The following is a 21,872-nucleotide window of genomic DNA, read 5'->3' on the forward strand; positions in this document are numbered from 1 at the left end:
CAGGCTGGCGGGACGGAGGTTTGGGTGACAGCCGCCAGGAGGAATTGCTCCGTAGCATGCCCTTGAAATGCAAATAAGCTTGGTAAGGTATCCCGGCGGGCTCATGGGAGTGGCCAGTCTCTCCTCCAGCCGTGTGGGGACAAGCGGCTCATGCCAAGGAAGACGGCTGCGCAGGGTAGGCATGGGGAACGGGGGACTGGACAGGCACACAGGATGGCATTGTCCGGGCGGGTCGATGGGTGGACAGATCATGGGTCTTGAAAGCAAGGAAGAAAAAGAAAACCATCCGTCAAGTCAAAGACCTGGCACAGGCATTGGCAGAATGAGATTGCAGGATTAATGGAATGGTTTGATGGCTTGATGGTTTGGTGATGCAGTGGCTTGCTGTAGCAAAGGAGATGGCGTCACAGGGAGATGAGATACCCGCGAGGTGCATCTCACTAATGACCTGGCCTTGACGTCATGGATCTCGGGCCGGAGCGTTGTGCTGTGTTTGCTGGCGATCGCGACTCCATGGGGCCACGCATAGCGTCAAAAGGAGGAAAAAATTAACCCGATTAAGGAGCAGAGAGCCTGTATGATAGGGAGAGATGGGGAGAGAAAACAAAAATCGGAGCTGGATGGGAAAGAGATGGGCAAGTCGACAAGCATCTCGAGGTCACACAGACTTGGACATGTCCAGACTAGGCGATTACGTGTCAGTCGCGTAGTGGCATCCACAGGGTTACGAATCGGGGAGTGCTATGAGGTGACATGGGGTAATAAAGAGACAGAAAGGGATATGATTGTTCATCCTGGGCGGCTTGGACGGCTGTGATGCTGCCGCCAGTGGTGCCAATGATTGACAATGCAGACTGCAGAGGTGCCCATGGATTGGATGCGGCGCTTGGCCAGGTCCTTGCATTTGTGTCCGTCCTTTCGAATGCCGTGGCGATCCCTTGATTGGGCTGGATTGGATTGGATTAGATTGGATTGGATGCGGTTAGTTACGGACACCAATATTGCCCTTGGGGGCTGAAGCCTGGGGAACGAAGTTGGGTCCTGCCTGGCCAGCAGAGGGCATTCAGGGTCGTTGTGAATGCGGTTGTGGGTGGCCGGGGTCGCGGATCAAACGGGGGGGGGCAAATGTTGCAGCTTCTCGGACGCATCTGGTAGGGATAACGGTCAACTGCCTATACTACACCGAGCGGGAAAGATGGGAATGCGGAGGGAATAAACAGGCACGTGTAGTGAGGCGTTGAGATATTCATGACAAAAAAACCCTGCCCCAGAGCCGGCGGGAAGCAGAGACATGTCTCGGCCGTCCCTCTCTTTCCCTTTCCAGTCTCGCTGTTGGTTTGTGCAGGGTTGGCAGGAGCACGGAACGAGCAGACCGGGAAAGGCCAGGACCGAGGGACGGGTCCCTTCCGCGAAGGTCGTTAGCGCGATACCTGTCGCGTGTCTCGAACCCGCGCCATCGTTGACATGACGACATGGCCAGAATTACGCCGTGAAGGATGCAACTCTTGGGAGGTTACGATGCTGCTGAGACACAGAAATCCACAGAAATCCGGCCTGTCTTTACAACGTGTCCGGCGCTTCGTTAGCATCTCGACCCAGCGAGCAGGAATAAAGGAAACGAAGAATTAATTGACAAGAAAAGGAGGAGCAGCAAAAGTAGGCAGGCACGCTACGCTGCTACGCATCAACAGCAGAAATTGGACAGGGCGGCCGGACATCCACACCATCTCCCACTGCATCCCGCTGCACCCTGGCGCACATCATCGATTCTTCCAGACATGTTGTCGCCCAATTGAATGGCTGCTGCTTACCTGTCTTGCTAAATTGCTGCGGCAGAGAATCAGGACTTCTTCATCAATACATGGCGAGAGATGAGACGAATTGCGACCCCAGCTGCGAGATCAGCCATCACCACCTTCACCATCTACACCACCACACACCCATCGTTACCATCACCACCGCACACATCCAGCGAGAGATGTCAGGGGTAAAGGAGAATTCAACTCGGTAGCGCAAAGATGATGAATGCTTCTACCGCTGACGATGCCAGAAAGCACCTGGCGCGAAACTCTGCTGGCCCGTCCGATATTCGCATTGGTGCGACCCAGATGCCATCACGAGGGAGGCCGGGAAACGGATGTCTGAGAAGTAACCGCCCGAGCGTATGTATGTACATTGGATTGGGACCTGTTCCAACAATTGAAGGGGATGGGATCGCGGAGTACATGAAGACGATTGGGTGGTACAAGTTGGCAGGAGTCTAGACCGTGCTTTCGATCGCTGCATCACACGAGACAAGTCGTCCTCCCGTCAGTTCTAGGCTTAGTGCATCGATGCTGGCGCGTTGTCGACGATGGTCGCGGTGCACTGCGATGGACGAGAGGATGCTGGGCCAGGCGCGGGGGGCGGAGCCGCTAAGGAAACCGGTGCGAATCTCCCCATGCCGCTAAGAAGGAGTCCAGCGAAAAAATAAATGCCAACGCAGTGCCGGCTGGAACTCTCCCACCCGCCCAGTAATGGCTGTCCAGCAGAGCATGGGGGGCAGAACATCTGAAGCAGCAAGGAAGGCGGACCTCCCCCCCTCCCCCCCAAGCTTGTGTGTGCAGTGCTGTGCTGCGCTGTGTCCGTGTGGTGGTCTCGAGGCGCGACAGGTACCACAGGGCGGCGGGAAGTACCTGCTTGCCCAATCGGCTTATGACGTAGTACATCGACATTCCTGCCCCTTCCTTCACGTCACCGTCACGGTTCCACGACCCGGGCCAGGACCAGGACCAGGACCAGGAAAAAAAGAGGCAAGGGAAGGAACCACCATGGCAGGGACCAAGCTCCAGTGCGCCTGCCTTTTCCTGGTGCTAGACGAACGCCTGCCACACGCGGCGCGTTGCCTTGCCTCCCTTCCAATGTAATGGAATTGTGACGCATCTTTCTTGTCTTCGTCTGGGGCACACACACGCAGCGGGCATCCAGACGTATAAACATCACCTCGCAGCCGACGCCCCCTTCCTGCGCTCCCTTTCCTCTGACTTTTTCTCCCCATCGATACGATACCTCTTCCTGTTTTTCCTCTTCCAACAGGACCAATCAGCTTTGCGATTCTCATTATACCCAATTCCTCTGTGATACCCCATACCACGACCGTTTCATTTGCTTGTTCTGTACACCAGATTCGATAATCTCCCCGTTTCGATACCAATACCATCACCCTCAAACAAACAGATTCAATCAAACAGCCCCATTACGATTGTTACGATACCCCCACCATGTCGGCCAACGTCAACAAACCGACCGACTCCAAGCAGAAGGAGGCCGACGTCAACCGCAAACTTCAGCTTTATGGCATCATCTCCGCTTTCCAGGCTGGCAAGGTTCCATCGGTAAGTAAATGCCGGCATGGCGGCCAGGCCCGCAGGTCCCCGCTGGGCTGATCCCTGGGAGCCCTGCACGCTGCGCAATTGCATGACACTGACGTAATACTCATAATAGAATGACCAAATTGATGTCGCCCTGAACAGCTTCCTGGCCTCCAAGGCCCTGTCCAGCCCCCACGAGAAGCTCTCCCCCGAGGGCAAGGCACTCATTGCCGATGCGCGCGAGGTGGTTATCCAGGCCAAGAACCTCTTGTTGTCCAAGAACCAAGGCAACTTGCTTCAGGACTTTATTTGGCAGACCGAGCAGTTTGACCCCAAGGCCGTCGATGTACCCGGAGTTCCTGTCGACAAGGAGATAGCACAACAGCATGGCAACAAGGCAATGGAGGGTCTGCGGACCCTGGGAACCCTGATCATCACCAACGGTCAATTCCGCAAGCTTCGTAAGTCGTTCTACCCGTCATTTTTCATTCTACCTATTCCTAACACCGATGCAGTCAAGGATGCCACCGTCCTTCTTCGCGACATGGCAGGCGATGCCGCTACCAATGCCGCCCAACATGTTCGCCCCTCGGGTGAGGCCTTGGAGAACCTCGACCGGCCTGCTGAGGACAACACTTGGCACGATGCACCGGACTTTTCCAAGGAGAACTTCAAGAAGCAGGCCCAGAACGTCTACAAGGGTTCTCCCGCTGACGACGTCCGCGACGTCGCCAACGCTGGCACTCAAGCTGCCCACCCCAACGGAGCACAGAACCCCCAAGATCTGGCCGCTATTGCCGCTCGTGACCAGCAGCAGGGAACCGTGTCTGGTGTAGATGCCCAAAATGGCACCAGTGCTGCCCGAAATGTACTGGAGAAGAAGTACAACGAGAACGTTGACGACGAGACCAAGGAGAAGGCGCGCCAGCGCAAAGAGGAGTACCGCCGCCGCACCAAGGAGTACTTCAACAAGAAGATGCCTCAAGAGCGCAAGGACCAAACTATCTGGCGCCTGAAGAAGATGGTGCTAGAGTGCCAGCAACACCCCGACTATGCCCAGGCAATTGAGACTCTGCTCGACCTTGCCGAGGAGTATGCCGGTCATTCTCGCACCATTGCTCAGGGAGGAACCAGCACTGTCAGAGACACTCGTGCTGGGCTCGCCCAGGCCGAGTCGGATCTCAAGGTGAGACAATTCTCATGATGCACTTCACATGGCCCAGTACTAACGTTATTTGCAGACTTTGATTGAGCGCTTTGCCAACGGCACCTCGACCGAGGACCTGTTCGAGTCGATTAATCAAATCTACCGCGATGCCGACAACGACCGCGAGCTGAAGGACTGGTTCAAGGCTATGAACCAGTACGTCCGCCGCTGCCTCCTTGAACAGGGATACATCCTGGACGAGGACTCCAACCTGGAGTGGAACCATCTCTACGACCACGGCCGCTACTTGCTTCGCGAGAAGTATCGCGCTCACACCGACCATGTTTTCGATGAAATCAAGTTCTTGATCGACCAGTTTGATCAGGACCCTCAGAACAAGCGCTTCGGCCAGGCCGTTCAGAAGCTCTTTACCGACCTCGGCAATGATGAGAATGGCAAGCCTACCTTCAAGCCTCATCTCCTCAAGGATCTTTCGGAGGTCATTATCCCAGCCATCTTCGAGAACGTGGCCTACCTTCCTGTCCCGCGCATCGAATACAGCGATCCTCAGTTCGATGCGATCATTGAGAATCTTGTTCTCGAGTCTGACAACTTCATGCCCAACGTCCTTGAGGTTAACAGCGAAAACTACTTCCGTTGGGGAAGAAAGAAGGTTGTCAACAAGCACAAGCAGTCATTCGAGGTTAAGGTTGCTGGTGTCCAGCTAGACCTTCGTGATGTCAGCTACCACGTCAAGCGCAAGCAGGGCTTCCCCTCCATCACCGACACTGGTGTTGCGGACATCCTCCTTGCTGGGGATGGTTTCTCTTTTAAGCTGAAGTTTTCTTCGGCCGATAAGTCGGACAGCCAAAACTTCTTCAAGATTGACAAGGTTGATGTTGACATCAAGCACATGAGTATCAAGCTGAAGAAGTCCAACCACAAGCTTCTTTTCGGCCTTTTCAAGCCCGTCATGCTCAAGGTCCTTCGTCCGGCCCTGCAGAAGGCCGTCGAGAAGGCCATAAAGGATCAAGCCTCACAGCTGGATAGCCTTCTCTTCCAGGTCAAGCAGGAAGCCGACCGCGCCATTGATGAAGCTCGCTCTGACCCCGAGCAAACCCCCAACATCTACAACCGCTACGTCACTGCCATGCAGAAGCGCGCTCTGCAGGGCAAGCAGAAGGCAGAGGAGTTTACCGCCGACAAGAAGGTCAACTACGCCATCACCAAGGAGGATTCCATTTTCCCCAACATTCACCTTCCTGGCGGCATCAGCACCAAGGCTACCGAGTACAAGGAGCTGGCACGCAAGGGTGAGCGCTGGGAGAGCCCGGTCTTCTCCATCGGCAAGGCCAACAAGTCGACCGATATTCCCGATGCTCCTCGCATCGAGCGCAAGAAGCACGGCTTGCCATCTCAGCAACAGAACATTGCTCCTAACGGTCACCTCAACGGTAACTTGGGTGGGAACCCAGTTGGCGGCCTCGACGGACCTCAGGTTGATGGCCTCAACGGCAACGTCAACACACTTGCCAACCCTGCCCACGTCAGTGGATACTAGCGGCGATATTAATAATATTTCTCCTTTGTCATCGAAATGGAGATAGCACGACGTGTTGACGGCAAACGAAAAGGCTTATACCCGGATTGAGAGTTTGGGTCAACGGATGACTTTCATAGTTTAATGACGCGTTCCTTTGGTAATAATTGTTGTATTGGCAGAATTCAATCGGTTCTATCCATCAAAAAAACCTGTGAACATGTAATTGTGACGTGTGACTGGTGCAACCTGGGCTTTTTACTCATTTTCTACCCCATAGAACATTACAGTGCTGTCCATCCCATATCAGTGGGCACAAGCGCTCCATTTATGGTGTTCATTCCATCAGAACATAGAGTTAATACCGTCTTTGATACCTGTTCCAGTGGCGACCATCCTATATTCCAACCTCCCTTGGTAGGGTCACCATGGATTGTATGGAATGTTGATGAAACTAGCCCACAATGTTAGCAAGTAGGAGAATGGTTACCAATGGCACAACTTACCCAGTTTGAGCCCTTCCTGATGGAACTGGTTAATGTGGTGCTCATTTCTGGCCATGTTGGTCATCATCGGACCCGGCATGATGGCCAAGCACCGGATACCCTGTGGCCCGTAGAACGCCGCCGTGCTCTTGGTGAGGCCGACAGCGCCGTGTTTGGAGGCCGTGTATGCGACGCCTTTTGCATTGGAAAATTTTGTAAGCAACGCTCATGGAAGCTACAAGTCAAAAGGGGGGAGGGTTCTCACCTGCTCTCGCGCCGTTAAGGCCCGCCGCGCTGATGACGTTCAGGATGACGCCCCTCTGGCCGCCCACGGGCTCCTGCTTCAGGAACTGGCGGATGGCGTGCTGCGACGTGATGAAGGCGCCCGTCATGTTGACGAGGATCTGGCGGTCCCACATCTCGAGGTCGCAGTCGGCCGTCGGGTCCATCTTGTCCGAGATGCCGGCGTTGTTGACCAGCACGTCGAGGCGGCGGGTGCCGGGGGCGTCGCCGCCGTCGACCCACGACGAGATTGCGGCGGCGACGGAGTCCGGGGACGTGATGTCGGCCCGGACGGGGTGCAGCCGGGCGGCGTGGTCCTCGGGGACTTTTGAGGGGAGGGAGGCGAGGGAGTCCGGGGAGACGTCGAGGGCCAGGACGGTCGCGTTGGCGGCGAGGAAGTGCTGTGTCAGGGAGAGGCCCAGGCCCGAGGCCGCGCCTGTTATGAGGACCGTTTTTGAGGTGTAGTCGATCGACATTGTGTTTTTCTCTGTATTTATCTTTTTCTGCTTGCCCCTTTTCTTTTCTTATAAGTATGGAGGGGGGAGAAGTTGCTGGTGTGAGTTTTGGGAGTTGACAGTTGAGATGAGAGGGTGATGGACTAGATGAGATGAGAGGGGTGGAGGGAGGGGAGTGAGATTAGTTCAAGCATTTGGGTGTTTATATGAGTTTCTGGACGATGGGCACCATGGGTCGCTTTTCTAAACTGTTTCAATGTGAAGGCTCGATGGATAGGTTTCCCTCATTGTTTAGTCCAAAGCTACGAAACCGATACCGAATCCGACCACGAACTGTGTGGGGTTACAAAAGCACGGTTGCTGTTCCCCGGATTCACGGGATATGCGAGTTCCCGGTAGTTCATCCTCAGGGCTCAGGACATGGATAACTGTGGCGGGGATGGGGGCAGTGATTGGTGCTGATGTATGGGGAAGGGAACGGGGAGGTTTTAGACGCGGGAACGAAAACATGCTTGACTCGGATGAGGCCTCTCCCCGCCCTGTCCACCTTGGGGCTGAGTTGGCTAGCTGGAGGTCCCATGAGGGGTCTGGTTGTCAAACTCGGGCGAGATTGGCAGGGCTACGTGGTGTTAAGCATACAGACATCCGATCGTTTTGTCGGCCGTCTCCCAACGTTAGTCCAGGCCTCCCGGCCACGGTCGAGTTTCCTCTTTGTTCGCAGGGTGGGGATCGGCCGACTGCTCGGTCTGGGCCCCACACGGGCCCTGCGTCCCGTTGCGGTGGGGTCCCGTGTCGTCTTTTCCTGGCCATCGAGGTGCCGCTCATCTCAACGGCTTGCTGCCGAAGCCAAGGCAGGATTTTGCGGAGGTTCCGGCGCCGGCGTGGAAGCCGCCCATGGGAAAGAGTGGAAGATTGGCTTTGCTGGATCCGGTCAGGACTTCTGTGCAGATCCAGCGGTTGACGGTCAGTCACCGACCGTGATACTCCTCGGCGTCTGTCGCAGGTCTTTTAATGTGGTGTTTTTGAGGAAGGGGGTTTCTGGACAATACGGAATATGGAGGGCTGCGATGGATGGCGTTGTGGCGTGGCCGATTACAGACCGTTCTGGACAACTCTTGAGTGACTGACATACCGGTGGTTGGGATGTCTACCAGGGTACGCAATACCCCGGACCAAACCGTAATCCATGCTCTTGGCATTAAATCGGAGGAACCCTGCGTGTATTTGGGTTTCCAGCTGCTCTCTCAGGGACATACCTTGGTGGTATGGGCTGCCCTGCGGAAATAGTGTACATGACCGGCGTGTGATATTGTGCTGCTTGGAACAGCATCACGACTATGAAGTCGATAACAGCGTCTAGGTTGACAAGTGTGTGGGATTTCAGCTCTACATCGGAAGTGAGTAGTATTTATCCAAGCTTGCGGCCCCTTTCAGGCACATTGCTTTGATGGTCTTGCAGCTTCGAACTTCATGACTTGCCAGGATCCGCCTGTGCCAAGAGACCTAAGAAACCTTGAGCCGCAACGATACTAGCTGCCGATACTTTAATGAATTCTGCACTACCTGTTCCTTAAAGCCGCATGGATCCCGTTGTACGTCCAGTTCAACCTCATCCCATCCAGCTGTGCTTGTGCCGGCATGCTTGTGACATGTCGTGAGTTCTTCTGGACCTGCGACGCCCGTGGCCTCCGTACCGAGTCCCACGTCCGCAGGATCGAGAAGACGTTTTCTGCGTTCACTCCGTCGTGGAGAAGAAGGCAAAGGCCTTCGGCGTCCTCAATCGCCTGCGTCGCGCCTTGCCCTTGGAAGGGCGTCATGGGATGCGCTGCGTCTCCGACCAGCACGGCCCGTCCGCGGGTATATGTGCCGAGAGGATCCGCGTCTTTTACTTTGTACAGCTTCACGTCTTCAACCTGCCTGTTTACCAGTCCGCGTGAGTGATCTTGGCTATTGGGTTTGGAAAAAGGAATGGCATGTATGGAACAAACTCACTTCATGATTTCCAACATCCACGGGGCAAAGTCAAAGAAGTGATCGAGCATCTCCTCTGAGCTCCCCTCTCCATTCCATGACGACACGCTCTCCATGGACAGCATTGCGTCGGGAATCCGCGCCACAACATTGAGCGTCGTGAAGTCTCGACAGGGATAGAAGATGATGTTACGGTTCGTCCGGTCGCTGGTAGACATAATATTAAAATAATCCCCATCCAGTAGGTCGGCTACGTCAGGGTATCCCTTGAGAATCTCGCGAGCTTTGTCCAGGGGAAATGTGAAGCGATATACCGAGACGCCTGATGAGATCATGGCACACTCGCCGCCCAATACGGCTTTCCGGACAAGTGAGTGGATGCCATCCGCCCCTGCAAAATCGTAATGTGAGTTTCGTTCAATGCTTCGAGGCGAAGCGAGTCTCACCGACAATCATATCAGCGGTAACCTCCGACCCATCCTTCAACAAGATCTTCCCCTCCTCGACATCAATCCCCGTGACCTCAACCCCATTCACAACCGTGGCCGGCGGTCCAGAGATGCCCAGCTTAGCAGCGTCCCCGCATGCAAGCTTCAACAACTCGTCCCTGAGGTCCTGGCGATGCATCAACAACCACTCACCCCCGAACGGCTCCGCCACGCCCGTGATCTCCCTCAGAAGGGTTCCCTCCCTATCGTACGTTCTTGCGCCGGAGCATACGGTGGCCTTGACGTTTTCCGGGCTGAACTGGAACAGCTTTTTGAGCATCTTGCTCCCGTTGGGGCCGAGCCCGATGCCGGCGCCACGTTCGGGTTCGTCGGGGGGATCTTGCTCGTAGACGACCACGTCGTGTCGCTGACGGAGCACCGCGGCGGCAGCGAGCCCCGCTATGCCACCACCTATGACTACAATGCGGAGCTTGTTCGTACCGGTGATCATTATCTTGCGTGGTTTTGATGATTTTGATCGCTTCCCATGTATTGGTGAGGGGTACCAACCTGGCGGCATAAATAGGGAAAATTACCATTCTTGAATCTTCCTATCTAAGTCGCCCCCCTCCCGCGAAACCTAGGATAGACTCTTGAGACATCAAACGAAATTCTATTCATGGCCGGTGTGCGCTGATGTGCCAAGAGTCTAAACAAAAGTGTTAACTCGACCCAAATGAACCTTCCGCAAAGGGACGAATAGGATGAGCCTGGGCATGTTTTTGGTTATTCATGCGCGTTTCTTTTCGTGTCTGGGAACCTAAAGGAGGGTTGGATTCTCGCGTTTCTTTTTGGCACAAACGCCGATGGCAACTGTTGTCTGAGCAATCCCGTTACTGCCGGCGGCCCGGGTGTTTCCATCAGCCTTGCCGGTGGTCAGTCCTCCCGCCTGGACCACATCCAATATTGGCTACTTCGGTCATTATTTCCATTTATTTTTAGAGATGCGAGATGATGAAGAGCGATGGTGCTGAGGACTGAGGACAGCCTGATGGTTGATAGTTGGGACTCGGAATAAAGTTGGCTCGCGGTGCCTTAAAACCGATGCAAGACGTCCCGCGCGCGACCCAATGAGCCTGAACAGTAGCGCTGGGCCACACGATAAAAATAGACCCGAGTCTTTTCTGGGTTCCTTGCATACGCCCGACTCCAAGAGAAGGGTGAGAATTGGCTTGCGTAATCAACCGCCCAGCTCGCTACCTACCTGCCGATGCGGGCCCCACACCGGCAGGCCGTCTCGCGTCTCGCTCTTAATCGGAGGCCGGAGCGGTCGACACATTAGTCAACCCTACCAGATTTACGATTATCGGCCGGCGCAACATGAGCCGCAAGATTGGTCATGTTTGTCGGCTTTGGGACGCCAATGCCGCGAGCGTTACCATTCCGGCGTCAGATATTGGTTGAGCGCTGGAAAACCTGCGCCGTCAAATACCAACTAATGTCCCCGCAACTTCTCCACCAAATTCTTCACAACACAACCATTTCGACTTCATACATCTACCACACACTTACATCCATCACACAATTATATCCATCATACGCTTATCTATATTACACACTTGCATCTATTGCACACTTACATCTAAAGATTCCAACACACAACTCCCAATATTCCCCCCAACGCTAGTATCTCATTGTTCAAGATGTCACGAGCGGTGTTAATCTGCGGTGCTACTGGAAAGCAAGGTGGCGCTGTTATTACACATTTAATTGAACAGAATGCCGACCTTGATATTCTGGCCGTCACGCGAGATGCGACCTCTGCGTCTGCTCAGAAACTATTGAAAAAATCATCTCGAATCCGACTCGTTCAAGGTGATCTCGCGGATCCAACAGCGCTCTTCAAGACGGCAGAGGAAGTCGCAAAGTCCCCCATTTGGGGCGTTTTCAGTGTTCAGGTATGCTCGAATCCCAGTGCCCCCACTCAGTTTTTTGATGAATACACCCGCTGACGTTTAACCCAGGTGGCCATGGGATCCGGCCAGGGCGGCGAGTTGGGGCAAGGCAAGTCGCTCGTCGACGCGGCGCTGAAGGCCAATGTCAAATTCTTCGTTTACACCTCTGTCGACCGGCATGGGGACGATTCCATCAACAATCCGACGAACGTGCCTCACTTCGCCCACAAGCATGAGATCGAGCAGCATCTCTTCAACAAGACCAAGGGCACCGACATGGAGTGGCTCGTGCTCAGACCGGTGGCATTCATGGAAAACTTTATGGACAACTTCTTCGGGCGGATTTTCGTTACGTCGTGGAAGATGGCCATTAAGGAGAAGCCGCTGCAGCTGGTTGCCGTCAGCGACATTGGCGTTTTCGGCGCGGAAGCCTTCCTCCACCCGGAAAAGTACAAGGGCCGTGCGATATCCCTCGCTGGTGACGAGTTGACCTTGGATCAGGTGGCCCGTGTGTTCAAGAGCAACACGGGAAAAGAGCCTGCTGGATCCTACAAGATTCTCAGTTGGCTGTTGATGACAATGATGAAGGACTTTGGGTACATGTTTAAGTGGTTCTACGACGTGGGATATGCGGCGAATATCCCGGAGTTGAGAAACGAGTATCCAGCCTTGAAGAACTTCGAGACTTGGTTGAAAACCGAAAGCGACTTTAAGAACCTCATTCAATCATAGGGGTACTAGAATGGAGTGGGGGACGGCTGCCCACCCTACTCAAGGGTGGCTTTCTTTCAAGTTTCTTAATGTCTAATTAGAAGTGTGTACGATCGTGATTTTAATTCGGCTTCAGGCTTGTTTTAGAGAAATCAAGATAGATAATTTAGAGATAGATCAAAGACATAGATATTATAGACCTGACACTATTAAATGGACATACAAGTAAAAGTGTATAGTGTATCATTCTCTTTGTTTTGAGTCTTCTCATGCAAACGGAAGCCCTCAATTAAGGCTACACCTGTCAATCATTAAGATCTCTAATCAGGAAGCTAAGCAACCTCGATTTACAGTCCCAAGCAAGTAGGAATAAGCGACAGAGAGTTATCTATCTGATCAATGCTAGCTTACGCCTGTAGGCGCCCCGAATCAGAAACTCACGTCCAGCTTTGAGGGGTGTTGCTGTGTCTTCTCTGTGCACCCCAACTCCTTCCAGAGTCACCTACTATCTCCCCCAAACCCTTCCAGTACATTATTTCCTAGTTTTCATAATAAAGATTTCAATGTTGGGGTTTTATTATCGGGAGTTAAGGTTTAGTGTTACGGTAGCTCAGAGACAAGATATTTTAAATTGTGATCTTTTATGTACCGTGTGTCGCCTTGCGTTGCCAGTTAAGAAACACTACACAGAAAGTAGTATTATTCCATTCGATAAACCGTTCCAAGTCAATGGTTGAATCTTCGGTGCTGATTGCACCGAGAGCTTGGGGTAAAAGAGCCCTGCAGGGCTGACTGCAGTCACTAGGTACGGATTTAAAGAGGGCCCTATAACGCATTCACATGATGCACACGTGTACACAACGCACCACACCGCTTAATGTCGTAAGCAGATAAGAATCGATTCATAACCCAAAGGACGTCAGGCTGGGTATTTCCTCCTACAGTTTACTAACCGTAAATCTACCGGTGCTCCCACGATCGCTCCACTTTACGACCATGTCCGGGTTAACGCACGATACTGTGGGCCCCTTGTGCGAGCTTTGCCAGCAATTTACTACGGACCTTATCAATACCGATTTTGAACTCCAGGACAACTTCCCCGCTGATGGGCGTTGGAGTGACACAAGGGCGTCGGGAGAGAAGTATAGGTTTGGATATGGCTTCCAGCACCACAAAACCATCGCAGAGCTCGCGGCGAGCGCCGCTTCATGCACATTGTGTCGCGTGATTCACGACCATTTCGAGCAGGAAGGCCCGGACGGCGATTCCTGTCTTGGTCTTTTTCCGTTCTCGCAAGAGAGTTCCGTCGGGCTTCGCCTCAAGCGACGAGTCGTTGCAACATTTGCCGATGATCAAGCAGTGCCATACAAGCCACGGCACGTCTTCCGCGTCAATAGGATACTCCCGTACGCTTCCGACATTCGTACAAAGATCCCTCAGCCTATGCATTGGGAAGCCGAGTATGACTTTTCTCGCGCCATCCCGGACAGCACAATGTCACAAGACGCCTTTGACACGGCTCGTTTCTGGTTGCGAGAGTGTCTAGAAAACCACCCCAAGTGCCACAATGATGTGGGTACTCTACCGAAAAGAGTTATAGATGTTGGCACCGCTCTAGAGAACAAAGCTGCTTTGTACGTCACCAAAGGTGAAAGGAAGCCGTATGTTGCCTTGAGCCACTGCTGGGGCGGAAACATCCCCTGCAAGATGACTACAAATACACTGAAGGACTACCAGGTGGCCTTGCCGATGGATGAGTTGCCTCAGAACTTCAAAGATGCGATTGCTCTTACTAGGGAGCTTGGCATCCAATCCTTGTGGGTTGATGCTCTTTGTATCATCCAGGATTCAGCCGAAGACTGGGAATCTGAGGCGGCGAAGATGGCATCTGTTTACAACGATGCTCTACTCACCGTCTCGGCGTTGGACTCTCAATGCAGTACGGCTGGTTTCCTGCAACCCAGACGCTATAAAAGTGCCGTCATAAGTCGCGATTTCGCGATTCAGAGCACCTTGTTAGACTTCACCGATGCGATCGAAAACTGCATCTTAAACACGCGAGGATGGTGCATGCAGGAGCGGCTTTTGTCACCGTTGCTGCTTCATTTCGGCCAAGACCAGATGTTCTGGGAGTGCCGAACCATCACAGCCCGGGAATCAGGTGGACATACCAACAGTAATCGGCATGTTGGCGTCAGTACTACGAGTTACAACTACAGTACGTCGAATTTCACGGATGTACGGAAAACCTTCAGCGCAGCGCCACCGACATATATCAGATCCTGGTATCAGATCGTAGAGGAGTTCAGTTACCGCAGTTTGACTTACGGCAACGACAAGCTGCCGGCGCTAGCTGGTGTCGCCAGTCGGTTTCAGTCGGTTGGCCTGGCGGGCGCTTACGTTGCTGGGCTCTGGACGCAGGACCTTGAGGCCAGCATTTTCTGGGGAGCCAGAGTGAAGACCCTCCCCATGCAAAAGGCATCTGGTTTCCATGATAGCTACGTTCTTACAAAGCCAGTTGGACGTAAAGTCCCGAGCTGGAGTTGGACTAGTGTTGATGGGCCAATCCAGTTCCATAATGTCACACAGGATTTGCCGGCCGATAGTACGTTCAAGATTTTGGACGTCGAAGTGGCCCATGGCTTGAATGATTCGACAGCGGCAACGGTGGAGGGCTCGTTAAAGGTGCGCGGTCACATAGCGCGGATGAGATTCGGACCCCCCAAGGAAGTAGGGCCTTACCACACCGTCAACGTCGGTACCGTGGAAGTAGAAAATGCCGTGTTCACCACGCATGCCATCATGGACTTTGAACGGGGCATATCACGAGATGTTTGGGTATTGATAACATCTCAGCGTAACCCGAGAATACTGCTTCTCGAAGAAGTGGATGCAGATACTTTCCGCCGAGTGGGATGGGCGGGTCGTTATCATGAGCATGAAGTTGGCCCAGAACTGTTCAAGCACTTTTATACTAAAGAATTTACGCTCATCTAAGGCTGATGTGGATCTTGGGGGGCCCGATGGATACGGCCTGTTGGATATGTGGCATAGAACAGGCGTTGCGTCATTGTCACTCTTACTTTAGCTATTGTGCGTGCGAGACAATTTCGGGGTTTGTTTCTGAGAACACCTCGAATTCCAAGCTTCCCTTCGTATGGCTTACATTTGGTATCTTCTAAAAAAATCAAGGAACGGTGTTACCTTGGGGCAGAGGGTTCGGCACTGATCCACGAGAATGTCTTCCTCAGCCTACAGGGCAGTGTGGACGAAAGACAGGGGCGGCGGAGTGGATCCAAACTAGATTAGAGCACTTCGAGAGATGCAAGAATACTCCGAGCGCGAGCTGGGGTCTTCTAGAAGAGGGGCAAGGATAATGGATGAAAGGTGATATTAGCAGAATCGTATGGCGTTGAGATTTCCTCCGAACGCTCAGTCAGTGCGTAAGGGGCAAAGGCAGCCACTCTTGCCTGTCACGTCGTGGTCTAGCCCGTGGATGACTAAGTCTTAATTTACATCTTAGTTCCATGGTTGAAAAAAATAAAGCCAGGTAAGTGACATCAACTGTTGACGGCACTGTTGGTCCTGAAAGAGTGTGAAAGCGCTAGCAATGGATCGTGTCGGAGCGAGTCAGGGCTGTGATTGGTAACGTCGGTGTCCGACGAACAGCGATGGAGTCCATTTGCTGACAAAGTCCCAGCAAAAGAGTAACCTTAATCTCGCCCCAAACGCAGCAAGAAACCTCTTAGCGGGTAGCATTTTGGGTCTGTGGTATTCGATTGGCTTATGTGAGCCTATGGCTAGGAATAAGTGCCCATCCCATGATGCATTGGGTTGTCTGGCAACTCCACATTCGGTGTTCCCAGCTAAGCAGCCTCCACATTCAAAGTCGGACCATTTCAAATGCCGGAATACTCGATTCATGCCATGCTTGCGTAAACCGCTCGACGCCTGAGAGATCAGAGAAAGAATTTTGAATACGTACCTCTATGGAAATGTAGATATAAAGGAGCTCAAGGGTCGCTCCTCTCTTGACAAAAGACATATCCTCACCATACGCACTGAACCCCAATTCTATAACTTCAGTCAAAGTCACAAATCTTTCAACTAAATATTCTCGTTTAATCAACCATGTCGAAGCTCCTTACTGTTTTCGGGGCCACTGGAAGCCAGGGTGGTTCTGTCGTAAAAGCAGTTCTTGCTGACGCCGTCTTGTCAAAGGAGTTCAAGATTCGGGGCATCACTCGAGATGTCTCTAAGCCCGCTGCCCAGGCTTTGGCAAACAAGGGTGTTGAGGTGGTATCGGTACGTTATTTCCATTATTCCGTGACGCTAAGAGTTTGCTGCTAATATTAATATACAAAAGGCCGACATGACCTCCAAGAGCTCTCTCTTCGAAGCCATCAAGGGATCCCACGCAGTCTTCCTGGTTACCACACCTAACTTCACGGGTGGCGGAAGTCAGGAGCAGCTCCACGGCAAGAATGTGGCAGACGTGGCCGCAGAAGCTGGAATCAAGCACCTCATCTACTCATCTCTGCTTCATGTCACAGATACGACAAACGGCCGGCTAAAGCACGTCGTTCACTTTGATGACAAGGCAGAAGTTGAGCGCTACATTCGGTCCAAGGGCATCCCGAGCACCTTCGTCATGCCAGGCTACTTCATGAGCAACTTCGTCGCCCTGCAGATGATCAACAAGGGCGCGGATGGAGTCTATAACCTCGCCTATCCAGTCAGCGATAAGGCAAAGTTCCCGCTTATTGATGCTGGGTCCGATGTTGGTGAGTAACAATTCTGCGAAACGGCAACCCCCACAATTATCTGGTGACATGGACTGACAATCAATTGGGGCAGGCAAATTTGTGGTTGCGGCCATTCGTAACGAGGCGAAGGTCCTTGGCAAGCAGATTCTGGCGGCTGCCGACTACTACACCCCGAGCAGGATCATCTCTGAGTTCCAGGAGGTTACTGGAAAGCAGGCTCGCTTTGTGACCGTTGACTCCGAGGCCTACAAGGGCTTCTTTCCCGGACCCATGGCCGAAGAAATGCTCGAGAACCACCTCTTCATTGAAGAGCCCGGATATTATAACGGCAAAGATCTGAGTGAGAGCGTGGAATTACTGGCAGGAATTGGCCTGAAGCCGACCTCTTTGAAGGAGTTCTTTGAGGCGAACAAGGCTGCATTCCAGTAGATTGCATAAACGATCTCTTGTGACGTAAAACATACATAACCTTTGGAATATATTTAGCATCAAAAACAACTACGCGGTCCATACCAGACACCTAAGGCCACAATGGGACAGAGCACGCAGTATATAAAGTGAGCCCTGTGTCCGGAAACCTCGGTCGCAGGTTACGGTTCATCTACAGCATCTCTTCGGTTAGTTGCTTCGTGCACAGAATAGAATATCTCCCAGCATCCGTGGGTAAACTGCAGTCAATTACAGCAATTCTCCGCTATTCACCGGGCCTTTCTCATTGGCCGTGATCTCAGTGGCGTCAAGTCCATGCTCTGCGGGTGCGCGGTAGCCTAAAGCGACGTCCGTGGTCTCCCCCCCCTTTTTTTTTGTGTATATTGCTTACGCCAAGGCACGTTCATCTCGGTTCATCCTCCAGCCTGGTGGTCTTAGTTAACAAAGGCAGCACAATATTTTGCGTGGAAAACCATCGATGCATTGGCCGGCGAAGTACACTTACTACTGGAGAGAATTAATTGCATGGAGTTTGAGAGCTGGACTCAAGAGTCCAAAATTAAACATGGTGCTAGGCTGGTTGTGCTTGGCAAGTCTTGTTGTCCTCTCAGCCCCTAATTTTATGGGCAACTCGTAAAGACTGCGTCTGTGTCAGACGCGAAGGATTCGAAATCAAGCACACAAAAGCAGGCTGCCGCACCAAGCATGCTCAGATCCCCATTCCAGGCCGTTACCGTCACCAAAATTACGAGGGAATCGCTAGGTTAACGATCCTTGGTTATGTTGACGCCTGTCTAGCCCAATAGTTCAGCTACGTTTTGCGCCCAATTTTGTCTTTATTTGCCAACAGCCCACCTCTAGCAGGGCTATGTAAGAGAAGCGTTGCATGCCCAGAGTAGTAAGCAAGTATCAAGCCATTAGGTTTCTTATTCCGACTTCTTCTCTCACCTTTCGCGTGACTGAATTCTTCCATGCCATCCATTTCTAATCCACGACGACTGCCGCCAAAACCCCCCGTCTGGCTGATCACCCTCATCGTCGTGGGCCGCGACCTATCGAAGCCGCCGGTGAAGGGCTACACATTGCCATCATGTTCATCTACAAGGCATTCAGCCTGGCATGCCTCTTCGGTGCTGTCATCGGCCAATGCTATCTTCCAAACGGTACAGAACGACACAGCGTGGCGGACATAGGACCTCACAAGTATAAGCCATGCAACAGCGACGGACACAGCATGTGCTGTAACACATTCTCGGGCGACCAATGTCGGGATGGGTTCTGCTGGAATGATTCAGGACGACTCCTGTGGCGCGAAAGCTGCACTGATCCGACTTGGCAATCACCAAAGTGCCTCAAATTATGCATAGACACTGCCCTAGGTGAGCATCTGCCCTAGAGACCTGTTGGGGGGCTGGGCGTTTCCAACACTCCAAAAGCCGCTAGCTAATGCCATTGCTGAACAGCTGCTCCGGGTTCGACTAAGATGATGAGTGAAACAGACGTGGTAATCACGGAGTGCGCCGATGGGACTTACTGCTGTGGCAACGGCGAAGAGGCCAAGACTTGTTGCCTACAAGCCAAAGGAATGAGGGTTGTTGATGGCCAAGTACTCGAAGCAGGAGCATCGGTGACTTCTTCGGCATCAAAGACTGCTTCTATCACCGAGCTACCAACGTTGACAGCATCATCTTCGGCAACAAACACTGCCGCACCCGAGGAATCGTCTTCGTCAAATCAGTCCGCCGTCATAGGAGGAGCTGTCGGGGGTAGTGTTGGGGGCGTAATGCTGATAGTAGGTGTGGCAGTCTATCTGGTATACAGGAGGAGGCGGGGGGCAAAAGCAATCGCCACACCGGTTGAGCCGCCCGTTGAGTCCCACGGGTTTATAGCAGCTCACACGGACAACTCCTATAAAGAAATGGCCTCGGATCAGCAACGCTTCGAACTCTATGGCGCTGAGTTGCCGGAAGCAAATCATCGGTAGACCCACGCTTTCTATGGGCAACTTCAGCTCATTTTCTCGCAGCGAGTTGCAAAATAAGATACCCTTCCACATTCATATCTATTCCGCCAGGGCGATACTAAATCAAGTTTCTTTTCGGGAGTCAAAAGCGACCTATCATAGAGAAAAGGACATGGCACCAAAATCAAGTCGGGTAGGGCTGCGGACTAGAGGTTATATTACAGACGACTTGCACAAAAAGCCTGATTTTGAGACACAGCCACTGTCTTTGGACACAACTGGGTTTCCGGGTGTTTAAAAGGTTACAAATTTGATGAGTAGACGAAATATACCCATAAATCAAATACTGATATCTCGCTTCGTTGCTTGGCCTCGACCAAAAGCAGACAGATGTGTAGATTCCCGGGTCCCATTATTGTCAGAGTTCTCCAGCAGTCAGCTATTCCATCCAACTTTAGACACGATGATCCAAATGCAGAGCGAGTTTACGTCCGAGATGCCTGGATATTCCAAGGCATTGCACACCGTTGGTCTTGATACACATTGCAACAAAATACCAGACTTCTGCGACTTTACATTGCCGGTTTCCACGAAGAAACAACGGCCTCTTTACCAACTTTAGTGCGTCTTTATGGACAGAAGAATCCACACAAGCCTACCGATGGAAGTTCTCGAGGGCATAAACCTTGCACCAAGAAATATTGTAGGGTGTAGCAAAATGAAACGCTGACAGAGGGCCCAAATAAGCCAATGCTGTGTAGTGCAAAAGATCCCTCTTTGGTTTTTGGAGTCCCTGCCTCGGCAGCTTCCAGCCTCTTCAGAATAGGTCCGATTATTTACACACGAAATTCCATGACAGCTATGCACATTAATTGATATCTTTCCTGAGATGGATGGTGATGTAAGCTTAGTCATCTACGCCCGAAATGAGGCACACGGTTCGACTTACCCGTGAGAGGGGAGGCTTGAGAACGTATCAACCCCGCGCGAGCCGGCGAGGGCCAAGCGCATCTCCTCACCTACATCATAGGCGATCACAATCGAGTTGATTGCCAGCTCATCACGAACACGTGGCGCAAAAATGGCCGAAAGTCAATTCCGGAGCGCGGCGGAGACGGTCCTCGCGATCCCGGAGCTCTTGGAATCCATATTGGTCCGGGTCGACATGGTGACGCTGCTGGTTTCGGCGTCGCGTGTCAGCAAGGCCTGGAAAGATTTCATGGACGGGTCCCCGGCCATACAGCAAGCTCTGTTTTTCAGGCCAATCTCTACCGACGTGTCCCAGGCCGTAATACACGGCCTGGGGGATGCCTCCTGGCCGAGTGTCCCCGGCGAAGAAGCCGCGGCCGACCAGATGAGCGAGCGGCAAGTAATCAACCCGCTACTCGCAAAGAAGTTTGAGAGTTGCTTCTTCGACTTTGGGCAGACGTATTCGTGTCACCGCCGGGCAAACACCTTCTACGAGCTCCCCTGGGCGTCTGGGCCAGAACCTGCCCAGGTCGTCAAGCAGTATTGGGGCGGTTGGTGCCAGGTCAGGCCAGAAAAGGGCGACAGCGAGTCAGCCCGAGCCCAAGAGGAATCTCGGCGTCGTTTTATGCGTCGCGGCGCAAGCTGGCGGCGGATGCTTGTCTCGCAGCCTCCGCCCCCGTCTCTGGGGTACATGCGATTCGACATCTGCAACTTAACGTTGGAAGGACAAAAGGTATTGAGCTCCTTGATAAAACCGAAATCCGAGACGTCATTTGTGGGCCTGCGGATGGGGGAGCTCTACGACATTGTCCAGCATCAAGCTGGGCATCACGGGCGCCACTCACTTTGGTTCAGAGTCCTTTGGGGGAAGCCGACCGGCTCCTTTGCGTTCAAGCACGTGGAAGACACGTTTGAGAGGCTGATGTCGCAAACGAGTGTCGTTGTAGAGTTCATGCATGCAGACGATACCACCCTTGTCAACCATCCCCAGGATCCGGCTGACGCCAAGGTGTTTGATGCCATGTTTCGGTGCGAAGATTATAAGGAGGTGGAAATCGACACTGAAGAAACGGGGGCCGACGCGGTAGAGTTCCCCAATTTCAACCCCCGTTATGTTGTCTGGCACTGGATATTGGAAGACGATGAGAGGGTATAGTGTACACTGAGACCGAATGGACTGCTGTCAAGACCTAGACAGTTTGGTTTCCTGCGACTTACTAGGGCATATTTCCTAAGGAATATGATAACATGGGATTGGGGGAGTTTTACTTAACTTTAATACTTGACGCAATAAATTCATGTTCATTATCACCAGTGAAAGACGTCGCCGCGGTAAAGACAACAAAAAAAATTACCAAGAAATGGTTTCCTGGTTTAACCAAGACGATAGAGAGAGGAAGAGAAGGAGGTAGAGGGAGACA

At 52.6% G+C, this 21,872-nt stretch overlaps 7 protein-coding genes across 7 annotated transcripts; 5 read left to right on the forward strand and 2 right to left on the reverse strand.

Moving 5' to 3' along the window:
- Positions 1-3,260: 3,260 nt before the first annotated feature.
- Positions 3,261-6,058, forward strand: EsH8_IV_000253 (uncharacterized protein; the record flags this gene model as incomplete). The annotated part of the gene is made up of 4 exons (XM_083265143.1): positions 3,261-3,374; positions 3,484-3,811; positions 3,866-4,536; positions 4,592-6,058. The coding sequence occupies 4 exons, from the start codon at positions 3,261-3,263 to the stop codon at positions 6,056-6,058; spliced, it is 2,580 nt and encodes an 859-aa protein (XP_083124038.1).
- Positions 6,059-6,321: 263 nt separating this feature from the next.
- On the reverse strand, positions 6,322-7,280 carry EsH8_IV_000254 (SDR family NAD(P)-dependent oxidoreductase; the record flags this gene model as incomplete). The annotated part of the gene is made up of 3 exons (XM_083265144.1): positions 6,322-6,329; positions 6,544-6,717; positions 6,788-7,280. 3 exons carry the CDS (start codon positions 7,278-7,280, stop codon positions 6,322-6,324), a joined length of 675 nt encoding a protein of 224 aa, XP_083124039.1.
- Positions 7,281-8,818: 1,538 nt separating this feature from the next.
- EsH8_IV_000255 (uncharacterized protein) lies at positions 8,819-10,169 on the reverse strand (the record flags this gene model as incomplete). The annotated part of the gene is made up of 3 exons (XM_083265145.1): positions 8,819-9,176; positions 9,252-9,621; positions 9,677-10,169. 3 exons carry the CDS (start codon positions 10,167-10,169, stop codon positions 8,819-8,821), a joined length of 1,221 nt encoding a protein of 406 aa, XP_083124040.1.
- Positions 10,170-11,361: 1,192 nt separating this feature from the next.
- On the forward strand, positions 11,362-12,345 carry EsH8_IV_000256 (uncharacterized protein; the record flags this gene model as incomplete). Its single annotated transcript, XM_083265146.1, has 2 exons — positions 11,362-11,616; positions 11,683-12,345. 2 exons carry the CDS (start codon positions 11,362-11,364, stop codon positions 12,343-12,345), a joined length of 918 nt encoding a protein of 305 aa, XP_083124041.1.
- A 975-nt stretch (positions 12,346-13,320) lies between these two features.
- Positions 13,321-15,321, forward strand: EsH8_IV_000257 (HET domain-containing protein; the record flags this gene model as incomplete). The annotated part of the gene is made up of 1 exon (XM_083265147.1): positions 13,321-15,321. One exon carries the CDS (start codon positions 13,321-13,323, stop codon positions 15,319-15,321), a length of 2,001 nt encoding a protein of 666 aa, XP_083124042.1.
- A 1,134-nt stretch (positions 15,322-16,455) lies between these two features.
- EsH8_IV_000258 (NmrA/HSCARG family protein) lies at positions 16,456-17,519 on the forward strand (the record flags this gene model as incomplete). The annotated part of the gene is made up of 3 exons (XM_083265148.1): positions 16,456-16,629; positions 16,691-17,108; positions 17,182-17,519. 3 exons carry the CDS (start codon positions 16,456-16,458, stop codon positions 17,517-17,519), a joined length of 930 nt encoding a protein of 309 aa, XP_083124043.1.
- Positions 17,520-20,563: 3,044 nt separating this feature from the next.
- EsH8_IV_000259 (uncharacterized protein) lies at positions 20,564-21,607 on the forward strand (the record flags this gene model as incomplete). Its single annotated transcript, XM_083265149.1, has 1 exon — positions 20,564-21,607. The coding sequence occupies one exon, from the start codon at positions 20,564-20,566 to the stop codon at positions 21,605-21,607; it is 1,044 nt and encodes a 347-aa protein (XP_083124044.1).
- Between the last annotated feature and the right edge of the window lie 265 nt (positions 21,608-21,872).

This window comes from Colletotrichum jinshuiense, chromosome 4 (assembly GCF_051148585.1).
Source record: "Colletotrichum jinshuiense chromosome 4, complete sequence".
NCBI lineage: Eukaryota > Fungi > Ascomycota > Sordariomycetes > Glomerellales > Glomerellaceae > Colletotrichum > Colletotrichum jinshuiense.